The sequence below is a fragment of the Clupea harengus genome, chromosome 23, assembly GCF_900700415.2.
Source record: "Clupea harengus chromosome 23, Ch_v2.0.2, whole genome shotgun sequence".
Taxonomy (NCBI): domain Eukaryota; kingdom Metazoa; phylum Chordata; class Actinopteri; order Clupeiformes; family Clupeidae; genus Clupea; species Clupea harengus.
Genome location: NC_045174.1, coordinates 12,806,882 through 12,826,881, shown reverse-complemented (window position 1 = coordinate 12,826,881; position 20,000 = coordinate 12,806,882). Strand labels below are relative to the sequence as shown.

Here is a 20,000-nt window from a genome sequence, read left to right as displayed (position 1 = left end):
ACAGGACAGCTCTTCCAGCTGGGCTTTTAAGAAGAATGTGATTTTCATCTTTTGAAATGTGATTTCATGCTTTCAACAAATGGAGCAATTCAGTCAGGAGAGTTTTACCATGCAAGCGTGACTGGCTTATCTGTGTGTGTGTGTGTGTGTGTGTGTGTGTGTGTGTGTGTGTGTGTGTGTGTGTGTGTGTGTGTGTGTGTGTGCACGTGTGTACGTGTGTGTGTGTGTGCACGTGTCTGTGTGTGTGTGTGTGTGTGCACGTGTGTGTGTGTGTGTGTGTGTGTGTGTGTGTGTGTGTGTGTGTGTGTGTGTGTGTGTGTGTGTGTGTGTGTGAGAGAGAAAGAGAGTGACAGATGAATAGAGTGGTCTTGAATAAGATTTCTTCTTTACCATCATTCCATGCTGCTGCTTGTACATCAGTCACGTCTGCCTCCTTGGTAAATGTAAAACCTTCTGAAGAGAAACTAGCTGCCTGATTTCAGATCAGTTGATTGTCTGTTGTGTGATTAAACAAGTAGGGAAGTGAATGGAGAGGAAAGGAGAGGGAAGGACAGCAGAGGAGAAGAGAGGAGAGGGAGGAGAGATTAGGAGAATGCATAAGGAACTGAGAAAGCAGGGGAGCACACAGGGCAGGATACGATCTGAGAGAGGGATGAGGAGGAGAGAAGACACAGAGAGGAGGGGAAAAGAGGAAAGGATAGCAGGAGAGAGAAGAGGAGGGGAGAGCTATGGAGGGAGAGGAGGAGAGACAAGAGGAGAGGAAGAATAGAAAAAAAGAGTGTTGAGGAACGGTGAGGTGAGGAGGGGGGAGGAGAGGAGAAGAGAGGAGAGGAAAGGGGAGGTGAGGAGAAGAAAGGAGAGGATGAGAGGAGGTGAGGGCAGGAGATGGAAGGAGTTGAAGCAGAAGAGAGAACTAGAGTAGTGGGATGGAGAGCAGCTGTGTGTGTGTGTGTGTGTGTGTGTGTGTGTGTGTGTGTGTACACATGCATGTGTGTGTTGAGGAAGGTTGTTCTAGTTGATGAGTGAATGTGTGTGTGTGTGTGTGTGTGTGTGTGTGTGTGTGTGTGTGTGTGTGTGTGTGTGTGTGTGTGTGTGTGTGTTGGAGGAGGTAGTTCCTCGTGAGGAGTATGTAAATTAGTTTGTGTGTGTGTGTGTTTATTGGGGGGACGTTCTTCTTCTTGAGGAGTGTATGAACGTGTGTGTGGGGGCTGGTCGGATTGAGGGAGTTGCTGAGAAGAGCTGATTTGTTGCCATGTTAACCCAGGGGTGGAGGGGATGGGAACCAGTGGTTATGCTGGGTGGATCACCTGGGGGGGGAGGGAGGTACTGTCTACGATGATCATGGGGGGGGGGGGCTGAAATAGTGTGGTGACTGGTGCACTCAACCCCCCCTCCATCCTCACCCCAGTCAATATCAGCCCTTTGAAGGTAACGAGGTCAGAAGTGAAGCGATGGATGAAGGTCAAGGCTGTGAGGATGAGAGGAGGGGGGGGGGGGGGGCATATAAAGTGTGATGATATAGGGAGGAAGAGGATAATGAGATGAGGAAAGCAAACATTTGAGGAGTAGTCAGAGAGGAAGAAGGAGGCGCAGGGAGAGGAGAAGTGAAAGAAAGAGGAAGAGGAAGAGAGAGGCAAACGAAGAGATGAAGGAACACAGCGGTTGTGCACCTGACAGAACAAGAACCTTTTACATAGAAAACGTGCTTGGAGAGGCTTGGAGAGAAATGGAGAGGTGTGGGGAGAACACAGAACCGCAGTGTGGGAGGAATAAAACGAGGGCACACATACTGATGACAATGTATATCAGTGCTGCACTCTAAGCAGCTTTGAACGCAAGTGTGTGTTAAATGCATAAACAGAACTGTCTGGGCCTGCTATGAGTGGGGAGGGGCTGCACAGACTGAGGCAGGTGATGGGGTGGTGATGGAGGTGGAGATTGAGATGGAGATGAGATGGCATCTAATGCAGGAGCAGACTCTGACCCTGTTCTCAGACAGTCTGAATCTGTTTCAGTGTCAGGGGCTAAACAAAGGCTGAAGAAAGGAGGCGAGGATCATCAGGGTGGAGAAGTGTGTGTGTGTGTGCATGTGTATGTGTGTACACAAGTATTTGCGTGTGTGTGTGTTTCTAGATTTCATGTCAGTGCTATCCTTTGTTCACACATGTCTGCAAGCAGAATATTATATAGGTGTGAGCTTGTTGCATAGCGTCCCCTCCTCTGCGCCAACTATTTAGTGGCACACACACCCATTTCCTCTCTCTCTCTCTCTCTCTCTCTGTCCCTCTGTGTGTGTGTGTGTGTGTGTGTGTGTGTGTGTGTGTGTGTGTGTGTGTGTGTGTGTGTATTTTTATCCTCCTCGGAGATGCTGTATTTTTAGAAGGCCTGGTTCTTCTCCCTCAGCCCAGTGCTGTTCTACTTTCACTGGCCTCTCTCTTCCATCCATCCCTCCCTCACTCCCTCCCTCTCTCTCCTCTCCACTTCTCTCCCTCCCTCTATCGCCTCTCTCTATCTCTCTCCTCCTCCTCCTCCCCTCCTCCTCCTCCTCCTCAGAGTACACTGTTCTCCCCTACCCATTGGGTCTGCCAATGATTCTCAGATTCCCCTCACACACACACACACACACACACACACACACACACACACACACACACACACACACACACACACACACACACACACACACACACACACACACACACTACCCTCACCTGAGACATATCCAGCTGTCACTCAGCTCCCCTGCACCCCAAACTCACACACACACACACACACACACACCACACACACACACACACACACACACACCGCTCCTCTCACCTGACACACCCAGCGTCACTCTGCTCATCTGCATCTCAAACATACTTCTTCACACATACACATACTCATACACACACACACTCACAGATTCACACAAACTTGCACACTCTGTCCAGCTGTCACTCTGTTCCCCTGAACTTTACACACACACACACACACACACACACCGACACACACACACAGAGCTCTCTTGCACACTTCAAAACACTCCTTATCTCCCTCTTACAGGTCTGTTATCCTGTTCACACTCTATCTTTATGTTTTTTTTTTTACACACACTCACACCCATTTTACCCCTTCCTGTTGTACTTAGACACACTTGTCCTCTGGAGCCTCTCCTCTGTACACCTTACAGAGATCTACACCAGATCTGCCTACACTCAAGCACTCCTTCCTCGTCTCCTTAATCACACATGTATACACCTCTCCAACACAAAAGCTGTGTTTCCCCTATCAGGCCAAATCAAGCCAAGGCCAGTTGCGTCCCCACTGTCACATCTCATCGGGGCTTGATCGTGCTTCTCTGGGCTTCCTCAGGGCTTATGGCCAGGGGCTTTAGGCCCGCTGATTGCCCTTGGGCCTAGCAGGGCTAACTGGTGCTGGCGGTGTCAAGGTGAAGGTGGGGTTAGTGGAGTCAGGTAAGAGAGGTTCAGCGCCAACTAGTCAGTATCAAGTAACCTACACGCTACCAAATAACCTTAATTAAAAATGGAGAATTGTTGAAGCTTGTCACCACGCGGAATTTGGTCTCTGCTTAGTAATTTTGGGCTAATAAAAATGAGCAATGGTAGCTTGATCAAGTAGGGGAGACTGAGCAGCCAACACGATTGTAATACAACAGGATATGAATGAATTACAACCCAAGTCTATCACAACTTAAAAGAAAGTGAACCTGTCCTGGCTGTGTCTACATGATGCAGGCATGCTATTGACACGGTGCATGTCATGATCCACACTGGCGGATCAAATCTCAATATATTTATACAAAGTATACAATACAAAACACAGCTGGCCCAAATGAACACAATATGTATGGATGTTTAATCACCATCAAATTGAGATTGGATGGATGATTAACATTAATTTATATGTTAACCCACGCATGTCACTGCTGTCCCAACCACGTTATGAATAACCTTACGTTAACGTTTTAAATTTCTATTTTCTCTTGATCAATTCATTGTTAATGATGTCGAACATACATAATAATAGTGGCATAATTGTGGAGACATTTTGATTTGCACAACTACCAGGGAACTACCAATTACAACTTATGGTCAGGAATTAACAATAAAGTGAGCTTGCCCACTGTTCCAAACATGAACAGCTTTCCTTAACTTATTCTGTTGTAGGTTGTCTGTGCCTGGCATCCAGACTTTATCACATGATATCTCAACTTGAACTTCCAACTAGCTTCTGACATTTACACGAAGGGGTCCCATAGGTGGGTGATACTGCGGGCTTGCTTGCATCAAAGTTTATAATACCACTGTTCCTGCAGAGCTTCCGTCAGACGCACATTAATCATCACTCCTCTTACACATATGTGGGCACTCATACACGCATGCATACACACATAAGAGATGCACATATAAAAACACACACAAGTACAAATTCACACACACACACACACACACACACACCACACACACACACACACACAGCATGACTAGCATTAGCAAGAGGCTTCACACCGGCATTGATACATGAGTGTAAAGGTCAGACTGTGCTTTTCATGCTGAAAGGCAGCTGGTGTCCTGTGCTTGTTTTTTTCTACACAGGAACATTCAACAGTCCTCCACATGTGCTCTCACTTCCATTAGAGCCTTGAATGGTTTGTTTCTCCTGTCTGTGTGGCCGTGTTCATGTAAGCATGGTGGGCACATAATGTCTCTCTTTTTCTCCCTCTCTCTCGGTCTCGTTCTCGTTCTCTGTCGGCCCCAGTTCTCTCGTTCTCTAATTAATTCTGTTTATCTCAATCTGTCTCAATCTCTCTGTCACCATCTTTTCTCTATCTATTTATCCTCTCTATATTTTTATCTGTCTATCTGTCTTTTTTTCACTCTTTCTCTCTCTATCTCAGTCTCTCTCTCACTCTCTCTCTGAGGATGACGCACGTTGTACCGCATATGTTATTGAGGTCAGTCAGCTTTAGTTTTTTCCTGGGCAGGGCTTTTAGGGACAGAATTGGCTTCATTGTAAATTCACCTTCAAGCTGCATTTTAGGGTTTGCTTACCCTAGAGAGGGACAGTGTGTAAATGAGCCCAGTAACACAATAAATATTTGTGGGAAGAGGGAGAAACACACTGGGCAGAAACTGGGGCGGGCTGAGGGTTTGCGGGCACAGTGGATTACTTACTGAGCATGTGGAGACAAAGTGACTGACTGAGCGTGTGCAGCCACAGATGCAGACTAAGGAACCTGCAGACACAGAAACAAACTGAGCATGTGCAGGCACAGATGCAGACTGAGCATGTGCAGGTACAGATGCAGACTGAGCATGTGCAAGCACTGGAACAAACTGAGCATGTGCAGACTGCCTGCACATGCACAGACACAGGATGAAACTGAGCACAGGGTTTCATTGAACATTGTTTAGACACAGGAACAGACTGAGCATGTGCAGACACAGGAACAGACTGTGCATGTTGACACATAGGTACAAGCTGAGCCTGTGCAGACACTGGGGCCAACTGAACATCTGCAAACTCATATGCAGGCCAGAACAGCTTGATCTTTTGCAACTAGGAACCAACTGAGCATGTTCAAGCACAGGCAGGCATGAACTGAGCACGTGCAGACCCAGGACAAGTGAGGGACACACTCTGCTGGTTCCATCCTATCCTGACTAGCGGCACATTCTCATCTGTGTTTAATGGCTCCCCATTTCCCCTCTGTCTTCATTTTACTGGTGGCCTCTTGTCTTCACAGAGATGAGGGCCTTCTGTGGAGAGAACATGCCGGAGGCAGCTAGTTCAGGAGGAGCACATGGCCCAGTTATGGCCCAGTTATGGCCCAGATATGGTCCAGATATGGTCCAGATATGGTCCAGGCCTTGCATGGATGTGGCGGCTAGACCAACTGACTTCATCCTGTATCCCTTATCCAACTCAGGGTGCACAATTACAGAATAGGAGCTGGACCAAATCTGACATGGATGGGGCATTATATGGCATGGATAGGGCATTAATGTGGTATGACATGACATGGATGGGGCATTAATGTGGTATGACATGACATGGATGGGGCATTAATGTGGTATGACATAACATGGATGGGGCATGGATGTGATAGCCAGGTCTGTTCCAAAGTCAGGACCCACCAAGGACTTTATACAAGTCCCTTTATTCCACCTAGGGTGCACCGTTACAGGAAAGGAGCTTGACCAAATCTATGGATGTGGCATTATATGGCACCGATGTGGCACTGATGTGGTGTTAATATGGCATTATATGGCATGGATGTGAAATTAGATGGCATGGATGTGGCATTAGATGTTTCCCTTCTAAAATAGGCCAGCGAGAGACCTGGTCCTCAGGGGCCACCCTGCTTGAGGATTTTCCCTCCCAGCAAAGACTTAGCCATCATACATGTTTCCAATCACGCCCTCATTCAGTGTGCCACGCCACTCGCGATGTGACATCATCTCCCAATCGCGAGCGCTCGTCAGCTTCCAATTAACTGCGAACAAAGGAAACAATTAGAAGGCCACATATTTACCTAGTTAGTAAATTAGCGTCGGAGTCAAGCAGAATGGAAATAATGTCGAGGGGAGGGTGTGTGTGTCTGTGTGTGTGTGTGTATGTGTGTCTGTGTGTGAGTGTCTGAGTGTGTGTGTGTGTGTGTATTGAACTAAGAGGTGCAGAATGTTTGCACCCCCATGAGCAGATTTATTTGAGTCATCAGCGCTTGTTACTGACGCTCGTTTCATGCTCTGCTCCCTTCATCTGTTTTCTATCACTCCAGGCTCTCTTTCTCTTTTAGATGGAGTGAGGCCATATTTTTTTTTATCTCATTTTATCCTTCACTCTTCTTCTCCCTCCCTCTCTCCACTAAGCCCTGCTCATCACTGCAGTTGGCTCCATGTGTTCTTGTGTGTTGTTGTTGCAGCTCTCATGCATGGCAGCACCAAGATTGACTGTGTGGGGAATCCCGTGTTCTGCATGTGGTACGCATGCCTGCACACACTCTGGTTTTAATGTGGCATACACGAGACCGTTGTCAGTTTGCCTGTCAGTCCAGACATCCATCACTGTTGGGCTACGCAGCTAGTACGTAGCAGCTAATACCTAGCAGGTAGCAGCTTACAGTTAACAGTTAGTTCAAAAATCTAGACAAATCCAGACACGGGATCTGATTTTATCGAGTGTGCATCTGCTCCAGATGTTTTCTGGAGTCAACTGAAAAGCAGTGCTTCTAGATTTTTCTAAAATTCAAAGACTGCCCACTCCATATTGGGCCTGTTGAAGAAACTCTGAGAAGCCACAAACACTTCTTAGCCAAGATAATGCCTGGCTCCCTCTGGACTGCTCCTTCTCCTCCTAAAAGAGGAATGCCTCTTCCAAGGCAGAGTAGCACGATACTTTTGAAGTAGTGGCGGGTGCGCGGTCCAGTTTAGCCAACGCAGTGAGACTAGCGAGAACAAAGGAATCTCTTTTCATGCAGGACAAGATGTTTAATCCCTACTGTTATAACCTTTCAAAAACAGCTTTGTTCATCGGCCAAAAAAAAGAGAGGAAAAAAAAAAACACTTTCTGTAATATGAAACTCACCGAAGGAGGAGGAGGAGGAGGAGGAAGAGGAGGAGGAGAACAAAGTAACATTCTTCCTCTAAAAGCTTTAAAAAGGAAACATGTCTCTGCATTAGAGGCTACACAAGACACCGAGATGAACGTGCCTCCTCGGTGCTGTCAGTGTGTTACAGTGTGGCTTGTCAATCCTGGCTGGCTTTTGTTGGGTTTTTTGTAGAGCAGCATCGAGATACAGTCAGACGGAGGAACATACAGGGGAGACTTATGGGAAAGGAATGCCAAATGATATGATAATGAGAAAGTTCAGTTTGTCTGTTTGAATATCATATCCTCTCTCCTCTGTGTTTTACTGTCATGTAATGTGGAGGAGTTATTAGATTCTGCAAGGGTTCGAGTTGTTGTGTAATTCTTGTGTGTGTGTGTGTGTGTGTGTGTGTGTGTGTGTGTGTGTGTGTGTGTGTGTGTGTGTGTGTCTGTGTCTTTGTGTGTGCGTGTGTGCGTGTGTGTGGCCTGTGAGATCCCCTGTTATCTATTTGATATGTGTGTTTGTGTGTGTGTTATGGCTGCCTGTTGGTTTGTGTGTGTATGAGAAAGTGTTTGTCTGGGTGTTTGTGTGTGTGTGTATCTTTTTTTGCGTTTTCACACTTTAAATAACCCCGCTCCATTAATCAAGGCAATGAGATGCAAACGCACAGCCACCAAAGGTTGATGATCAGCATTTATGCTGCGCAGATCACTCGTCCTGCGGCGTCTGTTTTTTCGAGAGTTATATTTCATGCCTGCTGCGTTTATTTGCCAACACCACAGGCCTCGGCCTCAGGCCTGTTTGTTAAGTAAAAGTGCCCTGATTGGTCAGGAGGATCCCGGAGGAGGGGAGGGGAGCGGGGTGGTGTCTGTCTTATGGGTATTAATTGGTTGTTTTGCATGGAGGTGGCAAACTGACTGTTATGTCTGCCATCCTCAGCCTTGGCCCGCGCCACTTTTCTTCCGTTTTGCTTTTTTTCTTCTATTTTCTTCAATCTTCTTCTATCTTACTTTTGCCTCTCTCTTCTATCTATCTGCCTCTGGTCTTCTCCGCTCTATCCATCCTGGTTTGTGTCTCTGATGCCGTCTCTCACTCTTCATTTGAACAGTGTTCTGCTCACGCCCGTTTGCACTCGTTTCTATTTCTTTCTTGCTCTTTTCTCTTCATTTCGGGTCTTGTCTTGACATCTCTCTGCTCCTCCTCTCCTCACCCCATCCTCTTTGTTATCTTCTCCGTTCCCTCTTGCTCCCTCCTCTCACTCTCTCTTCATCCCTCCGTTCCTGCCTTGCCACCTGCATTCTTTCCTCCTCTGCCTCCCTCGGTTTCTTTGTCTGCCTTCTGTTCAGCAAACCTAAATGTGGTCGAATGGCCCAATTAATCCTCTCAGATTTTGGAACAGCAGAAATAGCTGAGCTTTTGCAACAGACGAAATAAAAAAAACAAGATATAGGCTCTCTCCCTCGTGAAACTCTACAGCTCTCGTTCTTGTTCTTGTTCTCTCTCTCCTTTCCCTCTCTCATCTCTCTCAGTGTCTATCAATCTTTGTCTCTCAAACACACTCACACACACCCATTTGTGCAGGCTCACACAATGCACGCGCAGTCACACACACCTATACAGACTCACACACTCAAACATACAGAACTGTCAACACACTCTGTCAACCACTCATTCTTGCTTCCTTTTCCTCTCACCTTTTCTTCTCTTCCTCATCCTTATCTTAAACTACATCTATTTATCTCTCTCTCTCTCTCTCTCTCTCTCTCTCTCTCTTTCTCTCCTCTCTCTCTCATCTCGGGCAGATCTCTCCCAGTACTGTTATCTGTCACGAAGGCTTACGTCTCCTTAGCTATTTTGGCTTCTCAGAGGAGAAAGTGCACATGGCAACCTTTGATCTCACGCCCTTTGGAGTTGATTTATGAAAAAAAGACTACCTGCAGGTCTCGGAGTATACAGAGCATGACACTCTTCCGCTGAGGAATTAAAACAGGGAAACGGGAAGCAAGGGAAGAGGAATGAGAGGTGGGATGATTGAGTGATGAAGAAGAGAGACAAATAGTAAGAGAGCAGAAGAAGGGATGAGGAGAGAAAGTGACAGAGAGTTTAAATGAGAGAAAGATGGAGAGTGAGAGAGAGAGGGGGAGTGAGAGAGAGAGAGATATGGAGAGAGCGAACCCGGTAGACTACTTTCCATGACCCAGATCCGACACGACAGAATAACAGCCTTAAGGCAAAATGTGAATAACCACGGCTTAAAAATATCAAAGGGATTTGTTTGACTGATTGATATTGTCTCGGCCCCTACCTGAATTCTTCCTGTAGTCTTTGCAGACACACTCTTAGCACACATTTGTATGCCAACAGCACCAGTGAGGGTGTGGATTATGCATTTAGTAAATGGCATGCTGTGTGTGTGTGTGCGTGTATGTGTTTCATAAGTCTTCATAAGTCTGTAAAACCATTTCATGATTCATGAAGTTCTCCCATTGATCCATTAGATGTTTCATCACAATTGTGTGCAGGAGGAAAAGTGCATGCCAACACTGACATGTGTTGCATGTGTGTGTTTAAATTGCCTTCTATGTGTGTATGTGTGTGTATTTGTGTCTGTGTGTGTCTGTGAGTGCAGAGGGAGCTTTTTGTGAATTCCATTCTTTCTTCCACAGCCTTTGAACAGAGAGAATAGTTTAATTATAGAATATGTTTATACCCCTCATCTACTTCAAGTGATCTTTCATGACACACAACACCCTTCTTAAAAAATGTATAACGGTAATAAATAAGTTAAACTGAGCCAAAGTCCTTGAGATTTGATGACATGTTCAGCAATCACTAAATGTTTTGACAGGACATGGTGGTTTCTGTGGCTGTAGAGCGAAAAACCCATATCCTTTTTTTCTCTAACCGATGTTATTTTGGACCTCGAAGGAGGCCGTCGGTTTTCCCCTAGCCCTATCTGTTGACTGCGAGAACACATGGCACTCGAAAGGCGCTTACTACAGGAATTTCAAGCGACGCTCGTAAACAGAAATATGTGTTTAATAGGCAGCAGCGGACAGAGGGTAGCCCACACATGGTAGGCTACATTCAAAACATCATGTTTTCATACAGATATTGCGACTGACACGAAACTAACGCATCATTTATTTACATTCTTGTTCTGCTCGATGTTAGCAATTCGTTTGTTTATTTTCACAGTGTTTGGTTCGGAACTATTTGCTATAGTTTCACCTTTTAATCTTTCTGCTTTTGTTTGGAAAGATTTCTCTGCGACTGTGATCAGCTAGAGCCTTCAGTTGGCTGATTAGAATGCTGCACACAGAGAATGTGTTGAACCGAGACATCGGTCGTCAAACCATTATTTCTCCATCTTTAATTGTTTCAGAAGTGCAACTTAATTATGTTGCTGCTCGGTTCAGCCCTGTTTCTCAGCAACATCACTAGTGGCCCGTGGGATTTCGGGCATGAAGGCCAATGTTTTTCTCACAGACTAGAAAAACAAGGCATCACACTTGTCAGGGCCAAAGCTATTACAGTTTAGCGCAATTAATCAGACAAAAGTATGAGGAGGCTCTGACTCATGCTGCCACAATAAAAGCCGTTCCTTACTGCCAAATAAAAAGACATCGAACAATGACACATTTGGCGTCTTTGTGTACTGTGTGTATGAATGTGTATGTGTTTCACGTCTCATGAACTTTCTGTGCATTTATATCAACTGATTATCTAAATAACAGAAAAATCTCCTCATTTATATATGATTTCTGCACAACTAACAGATCCCAAACTGACTACACAGACTAATAGCAAAAGGATGTGTATAACATCCTCTGCTACAGGAATTGTATATTATGTGAGCAGCATGCAACTTCCAAACGTCTGCTAGGCCAGCATGTTTACAAAGCACTGAGAGAGCTGTTTCTGATAGTCCAGAAGAATGAAGAATGTTCATTCTGTAGGCCTAAGCACAGCGAGTTCAGGGGCTTCTGGGGTGCAGCGCAGGGGAGTCTAGTTCCGAGCATTAGAGAGGGGCTCCTAACAAATACCTTTTCTATTGCTGCAGAGCAGGACTTGGCACTGGCACAGATTGCCTCAGGACACTGGGGCTATGGGATGCGATTTGAACTCCTTCGATAAACATGGGTCAAGCTGCCAGCGATTTCAGTGTGTGCGAGCTGGATGGTGTGTGTGTGTGAGTGTGCTGGATTATGTGTGTATGCTGGATTATGTGTGTGTGTGTGTGTGTGTGTAAGTAGATGAGTAGTGGATGTGTGTGTATGGCTGCACAGACACCTGTGGTAGAAATACTGAACTCTTCACCCCTATACTGCCTCATGTATGGAGCAGTTATGAGTATCTGAGAAGGCGAGGAGAGACTTTGTAAACAATATGCTCCATTCTCTGAGTCCGGTCTGGTCCCTCAGGTTCCCCCTCTCTTTTCCATGGGAAACTAGATAATCCTTATCTGACACCCGTCTTTAAACCAGGCTCCAACTGCTTGTTTTGGCGCCCCCCTACTCCCTCCTATGAGAGTCCAGCGCAGTTCCTCCAACTTCGCATAACATTAAGTCATACAGTTGTATCAGTGCTTGGGAATTGAAGCCATGATGTAGGTTGCTGGTCCCAAGACGGCGATAGGCTTAGTCTAGAACGGTTCCTACATATGTAAAAAAAAAGATTTTGAAAAGGTAAAATAAGCTCACTCAAATAATAATAAATGATCAATAAATGGATTAAACCCTATTACGTACCATATGGTGTGATGTGTTCCTGACTGAAAAGGATGATTTGATAACTGATGACGTATTCAGGAAAACATTATAAGGGTGCAGATAACCATAACAATTGTTCATTTTGTGATACAAGCATGATATTTTGTAAAGTTATAGCCAAAGGCATTCAAAAAAGATGTGGATATGGAGCCATCATGAATTTTCAATATGGCGCCCATTGCAGCCATTTTTCAAAATGTCCGCCAGTGGCAACTGTTTTCTTATCAATTTTCTGATCAGGGATGGATATTTAATGAAATTGAGGACCTAATTAGTTAAATGTATCTACCATACATAGTTCCTGGGAACTGCAATTTGAATGATACATTTTTCAAGATGGCAGCCATGATTGGTATGAAAATTGAATTGCAAAAAAATGTTTTTGTTGAATAGTCTGATAAGGATGATCTCAGTGTCAAATCATAATTTTTTTAAGATGGAGAATTTGAATTTGGAACTTTAGAATCGCAGAGACAATGTAGAAGAAAATGTCAAAGAACTTTGATAGTCAAGGACCATCAACTTCTTGCACAGCCAAGCTCTGTATTATATGCCAAGAAGACAAGGCAGAGGCATTGACATGTCCTTTGCGGTCCAAGCAAACAGACAAGGGAAGTGGATACAGTTCACTTGCAGAGCATTTGATTCAGTTCAATGAACTTGACCAGGTCCCTTCAACACTCCCACTTGAAAGACTGGATTAGGGCCAAGGTATTGAAGCAGCCATGATTGCGAACAAAGCTCAATACCATAAAAGAAATGCAGGCTGAAGTACAATACAACTAAGCTGCAAATAGCGCAAAAGCTAACACTGGGAACAGGCAATGAAAGTCATGACAAACAAACAGAATACAAGCGCATAAAGTCCAAGTCACCTAGTACTTCTGAAATGAGACAAGACACCTGCTTCTTCTGCAGACAACCTGCTGGTCATGATGGCCTTTGTGAAGCTGCAACAACGGGTGCGCACTTGTGCAACCTTACTTGAAGACACAGAACTACTGCGGCAACTTAGTGCTGGGGACATGGTGGCCATCGAAGCAAAGTATCACATCAAGTGCCTAGTAAGTCTTTATAATAGTGCCAGAAAGGCCAACCTAGCAGGTCTTGATGATAATGGCCAGGCAGATGAGCATCAGTCTCCGACATTGTGTTTGCTGAGCTGGTCCTTTACATAGAAGAGACCAGGCAAGATGAGGAGACAGGAGACAATCTTTAAGCTAGCTGAACTTGCCCAGCTCTACAAGTCATGAATGGAACAGTATGGAGTAAAGGTTGATACCAGAATTAACTCTTCACGACTGAGGGAGAGGATTCTTGCTGAATTCCCTGCTATGCAATCATACAAGAAGGGAAGTGATGTCCTGATGGCCTTTGAAGATATTGGTGCTGCTCTTGCCAAAGCCTATGAGCAGGACAATGACAAATATGCTGATGCAGATGCTGCGGGCGCCAGGCACAGCAGCTTTTGTCAGACATAGGACTTCACAGGAGACAACAGTCCCTTTATACATAGGACTGATGCTGCATTCCCACACGCAAAAGGGAACTTGTGGAGAGAATGGCACATCTGGGGTTGAGAATATCATATGATCATGTTCTTCAGCTCTCCACACAGATAGGGAACAATGTCTGCCAGCAGTTTCAAAGAAAGGAAGTGGTATGCCCTTCACAATTGCGCAATTCAAGTTTCAAGTTCATATACAGTAAAACTCAGTGTAAATTGTAAATAGTTATTTTACTCTTGTGATCAAAAACCTAATTTTCTAATAGACAAAATATAGCAAGTAGCAACTTTTAGTCAACCCATACCAATTTCGGGCCTAAAATACCAATTTCCAACTCAATCAATCCATTTTCTATATTTCAAATGAAATTGCAAAAATAAAACAACTCCCATTTTAAGTCACACCCACTTCATGTCTAAACCACGCCCCTCCAATGATACACAGATTAAACTAATTAGGTCCTCAATGTCATTAAATATTCATCCCTGATAAGAACATTGATAAGAAAACGGTTGCCACTGGTGGCCATTTTGAAAAATGGCTGCCATGGGCGCCATATTGAAAATTCATGATGGTTCCATACCCACATCTTTTTGGAATGCCTTTGGCCATAACTGTACCAAATGTCATGATTTTATCACAAAATGAACGATTGTTCTGAAATTTCTAGCTAAGCTGCCCCACTATTATACATTATGTTGTCTACTTTATCCTCAGGCCTGATAGTAAACATTGATTTGTGTGTCTGACATCATCGATTGTGAAGGCCATGTTTTGGTTATACTGTTCAATGCACTTATGTCCACAGAGTAGTTCACTGTTTACAGCACCAGTACAGCACGGTTTGCCAGTTCCATTACACAGTTATGTGTCAGGACGTGGGAAGATTGGCTGAGAGGGGTTGTTACTGGCAGAATCAAGAGTCCTTTTAACAAGTTCAGTCAGCTCCAAAGAGCAAATAGCCCCAACCATGACAAGCTGAAACCAGTCACTTGGCCAGTTTAGCCCGAAATGGTTCATAGGCAGCTGAGTTGCCAAGGTTTGGGGTGGTAAACTAGGCGCTGGCTAGAAAGAGCCCGATTCAGCTGTGTTTCACACAAAAAGCTGGCAGACATTTTAAAAAGTCTGTAACTACTGGAACTCCAGGCCTCCTCCCACGTGAAGCTGTCAGACTTGACCGCTTGTTTCTTAAATTGTCCTTCCTCAGGCCTCCACCCTCTTCCTTCCCCAGGTCCTCTGGGCTGATGCGCCCGCCTGCCTGCCTGCCTGCCCCGCGCCTGTGTGTGAGAGAGAGCTGGTTTTCGGTGATCCGTGCCCTCCAGATTGGCCCGTTCTGTCGGGCTTGGTACCTCTCCCATAGGGGAACGTGTGCCCTCTGGCTGACGGTCCCTTTGGCAGTTTATGGTTCTTCTTCCGTGGAACGACGAATCTCTCTTTCACTCTCTCCATCTTTCTCTCTCTCCCTCTCTCTCTCTCTCTCTCTCCGGTTCCTGCTTTCTCTTCAGCCCACCCCACCCCGCCCCCTTTCTCTCTCTCGACTGTCAGCTTTGGCTCGCTGCTGGCCTCGCTTTCCCTCACAAACCCTGTTAGACTCGAGGCCAGGGCGAGGCGCTCCAGTGGAATGGCATGAGGGAATAGACTGTGTGGTGGTAACACAGTGTTCCAAAGGACACTACAAGGGCAGTTCTGCAGGACTCTGAGTGTGTGTGTGTGTGTGTGTGTGTGTGTGTGTGTGTGTGTGTGTGTGTGTGTGGGCGTGTACGTGTGAGTGGATGGCTGTTTGTGCGTGTGTACATCTGTTTTTGGGTCTGTGTGTGTGTGTGTGTGTGTGTGTGTGTGTGTGTGTGCCTTTGAGCCTCTCTGGTCATGTCCATCTCTATTGGTCTCTATGTGTGTGAGAGTGTGTGTTCTCTCCTCTTTGTGTATTCTCCACCAGCCTCGGCCAGTAAGGCCGTCATATCTGTCTGCGTCCACTGCTATCCCTGGCTAAAATTACATTTCTCTGTGTCTCTAAATTGCATTTCCTGTCCCTTCCCTCGGCGGTCAGGGACACTGCATGGAGGGGGCCCGCTGCGGTCAGACGGGGCCCCGGAGGTACCCAGGGGCCGCAGGGAGAGGAGGGAGAGCCCCAACCGGGCCGGGGTGGAGCACCTAGGTGGAGGAGGCCTGGCCATCGACACCCTGCCTGACAACATGACCCGCGTGGTGGTGAGTAATGTTGGGGCGGAGAGGTGGAGAGAGGGAGTGAGAGAAAGAAGGAGAGAGGGAGAGATAGAAATAAAGAAGGAGGTATGAAAAGAATGAGAGGATGGAAAATGAAGGAGAATGGCAGGGGAGAGGGGTAGGGGTAGACGACAACATGACCCGTGTGGGGGTTAGTAGAGATGGGGTTGAGGGATAGAGGGAGGAAGAGGGAGAGAGATTAGAAAGGAAGGATAGATGAAAAGAGGGAGAGAGGAAGGAGAGGGAGAATGAGAGAGGGAGAGACAGCAGAGAGAGGAGGGATGGAGAGGGAGGGAGGAGTGGGAAGAGCAGAAATAGAGACAGGGTTTATGTCATCTGTCACAATAAAGTCAAATAAAGAGGACGTAGACGTGGACACACGCAGATAAATAAAAAAGAGGAAGTACAACGAACGACAAACAGAAAATTGGAATTGAAGAACTGAGGAACTGAAAATGGGGAAAAGGAACAGCAGTTAAAAGAAGAGAAAGAACAGTACAGACAGAAGAAAAGAAGACAGGGGTAGAGAGAAAGAGAGGAAAAGCTGCAGAAAGATGAGTGGGAGAGAGAGAGAGAGAGAGAGAGAGAGAGATGCAGAGAGAGGAGTGGGAGAGAGAGAGAGAGAGAGAAAGAGAGAGGAGTGGGAAAGAGAGAGCTGCTGAGAGAGGAGTGGGAGAGATAGAGAGAGAGAGAGAGAAAGAGAAAGAGAGAAAAGAGAGGGTGGGGGTCCTCTTCTGTATGCAGCGTGTGAATCAGATCTGCTCTAACACCCTGTCTTCTGTGGTAACCGAGACGTTAAAGCCTCTGTCTCGGGTTACCTACCCAGCATGAAAACAGCTTTGCCACATCAGGAACATGTTTTTCATGGAAGACGATCTGGCATTTAGCAGTGGAGCCATCAGCAAGTGCCTCTGTATCCCATATAAATAGCCTGTGCACAAAATAATAGCAACACCACTGATCATGCTATACACTACTGAAAAAGACAATTGTATTGTAACATGCCATTTCATTGTAGCTACGCCATTAAGTATAGTAAAACATATATATATATATATAATCTAAAATATAATATAATGTGGATAATGTCACCTCACACTCTATTTCTGTACTCCTAATGCTGGTTTTATGTAATTACCCAATGTCAGTGTGCTGTTACTGCAGTTTCTCTCTGTCTGCAGGATAATTTATGGAACAGTTTTAGTGCAGTTACACTGTAATATGGGATTTATAATGTGTGGCTGTTTTTACTCAATATGAGTAACCCTGTGCAACTAAATGAGAAACATACTCTGCAGGCATGATAGGACCTGACAGGTGGATCCAGATGAAAACAGTGCTACCTTGCAGACGTATTGGCAGTGTGTGTTTAGCCTGTCAGTGCTAACAGAGAACGGCCTGAATCTTAGCAACAGATGGTGTTTTGTGACCCAAAAGAAAAAAAACAGTACAACACACAGCGAGGCAGCTGTGTTTTTAGTAAATAATTAGGATGTAGTGTAAGCCTCGTTAGAGAAGCATACTGTGTAATCGGAAGAGAAGAATGTACTGTAGGAAGAAGTAGTCGGGCTGCCAGTATGCATCTGTAAAGGTGAAACTAAATAACTTTTTTCACTCTGTAATTGTTATGTTTATTCAGTCAAGTTATTTGGCAGGATACAAGGAGGATTGTTTGCATGTTAAAAGGGTTTAAATTACAAAATGGCGTATTGTTATTATAATTTGTTTTGGCTTTTTGGCGCTTGTTGTGGTGCTATATCAAAATTACTGCACAGACAAATATGTACCACTTCCAACCGAAGCCCAGGAAGAAAACATAGCTGGGATGTGGTTGTCACGACAAGACCCATGGCAGATAACAGAACTTGCATAAGATTCTAGAAGTGCTTTAGATGCCCTCTCAGATGCCCTGGAGAGCTCGTCACTCACCTTTCTGACATCCAATTCCCTCAGTTGAGCCACCCCTTGTCCCGTCTACTGCTATGGACTCTGGCATTAGTGGAGGTTTCAGCGGTTAATTCGATTTCACCTACAACCCTCTCAGTATAATTCACTTGATCTTATCCATCTTAGCCAGTAGAAGACCTATGAATGTGGATTCAAAATGGAACTGTTTTTCAGGAGGGCAGCACCACAACATGGTCGGCATACAAATGCCCTCCTTCAGTCACGTGTTAGCTGTTCTCCTGTCATTCTATGTGTATTTGTCATCATTGTGTTGTGTGGTATATCACTGATTTCTCAGTGATTTCTCTGTCTCTCAGTGGCCCACTGCAGTGCAAGGGATTTGCAAAAGAGCTGCAATCTGTAAAACTGCAATTATGTAAAACTACATAACTACACACACACACACACACACACACACACACACACACACACACACACACACACACACACACACACACACACACACACACACACAGAGAGACACACACACACACACACACACACACACACAGACACACACACACACAGACACACACAGACACACAGACACACACACATAAGCACACATATAGTTATAGTTTATCACAATCAACAGATTACCACAGAGATCCCATATACCTGCAGCATCTTGCAGCAGCCCTGGATTGGCTCCGGCTCTGATCTGGCCTGGAGTCCTCAGCTATTTGAGTTGCTCCCTAGAGCTTGGCTCCCTAGAGGATACTTGGCGACAGCGTTGAGGCCATAACAAGACTCTGCTGACTTTGTGCTTTTGTTGTGGCGGAGAGCTGAGGATAAAAGAAAGTTGGGTGATGGAGGGGGTGGGGGGGACGGGGTTGGGGTAAGTGGAGTGGGGTGGGGTGGGGGTAGAGTTGGGTAGTCATTGTCCTCAGCTTTGACTGGTGATTGACACTGTTGTAGTTGGGATCACAGCACAGACGGTAGATCGGTCTGCCCTGCACACACATACTGGCAAACTGTCCATGTAAGTGAGTCGGCTGTCAGTGTGTGTGTTTCTGTGCGGAAAAGTGTGTGTGTCACTGTCATACATTGAGTGTGTGTGTTTGTGTGTGTTTGTGTGTGTGTGTGTGTGTGTGTGTGTGTGTGTGTGTGTGTGTGTGTGTGTGTGTGTGTGTGTGTGTGTGTGTGCGTATTTCTGTGTCTGAGCTTGTGTGTGTGTGTCTGCATTTGAGTGTGTGATTGTTTTGAGACTCTGTTTGTGTCATTCTGCTATCTGTCGATTGAGCTCCTAATAGGGACATCTAACTTTTTCTTTTTTTAATCGGCGTGCGTCAGCAGGAAAAGTTCAGAGCTCAGAGCTTGAGGGTTGAAAGCAGGAAGAGGAGAAAGCAGTATGTCCCCACACACACACACACAAGTGCTCAGCTCGCTAACGTGCAGCTTTATTCAGGCAGTGTGTTTCCAGTTAGAGCAGATGACTGCTGTTTGCACAAGGCAGCAGATGACGCTCCAGGGTCCCTGTGGGAGGGAGAGACTTCTGGAGACGACCCTCTAAAGAAAGGAGAGAGAGAGAGGGAGAGAGGGAGAGAGAGAGGGAGAGAGAGAGACTGTAGGACAGAGAGGAGGACACAAGTGCACACAAGAGAAAAAGAGAGACAGTGTGAGAGACCTTCTGTAGAATGATGGATGGGGAGACTCAAGCAGAAAGAGAGCAATAAAGAACTTTAGTGTGCCATATTTCTTCCCAGAATGCTTTGCTGGCTTAATCTTACTTTATACTGGCAGATTGCATATATAGATGAACTGACAGAGAAAGAGAAAGAATATCAGGAAGTGTGTCCATGTAAATGTGTATGTATGTGAATGTGTATGTATGTGAATATGTGTATATATATATATCCTGTATATATATATATATATATGAATATGTGAATGTGTGTATATATGTGTGTGTGTGTGTGTGTGTGTGTGTGTGTGTGTATACATATATGTATT

At 45.5% G+C, this 20,000-nt stretch overlaps 1 protein-coding gene across 2 annotated transcripts in view; it reads left to right on the top strand.

Moving 5' to 3' along the window:
* plxdc1 (plexin domain containing 1) overlaps positions 1 to 20,000 on the top strand; it is a 38,815-nt gene that overhangs the window by 1,356 nt on the left and 17,459 nt on the right. For both annotated transcript variants that reach the window (XM_031561068.2, XM_012833408.3), the window contains exon 2: positions 15,925 to 16,085. In XM_031561068.2, the coding sequence (XP_031416928.1) occupies positions 15,925 to 16,085 (161 nt within the window). The remainder of the gene's footprint in view (positions 1 to 15,924; positions 16,086 to 20,000) is intronic.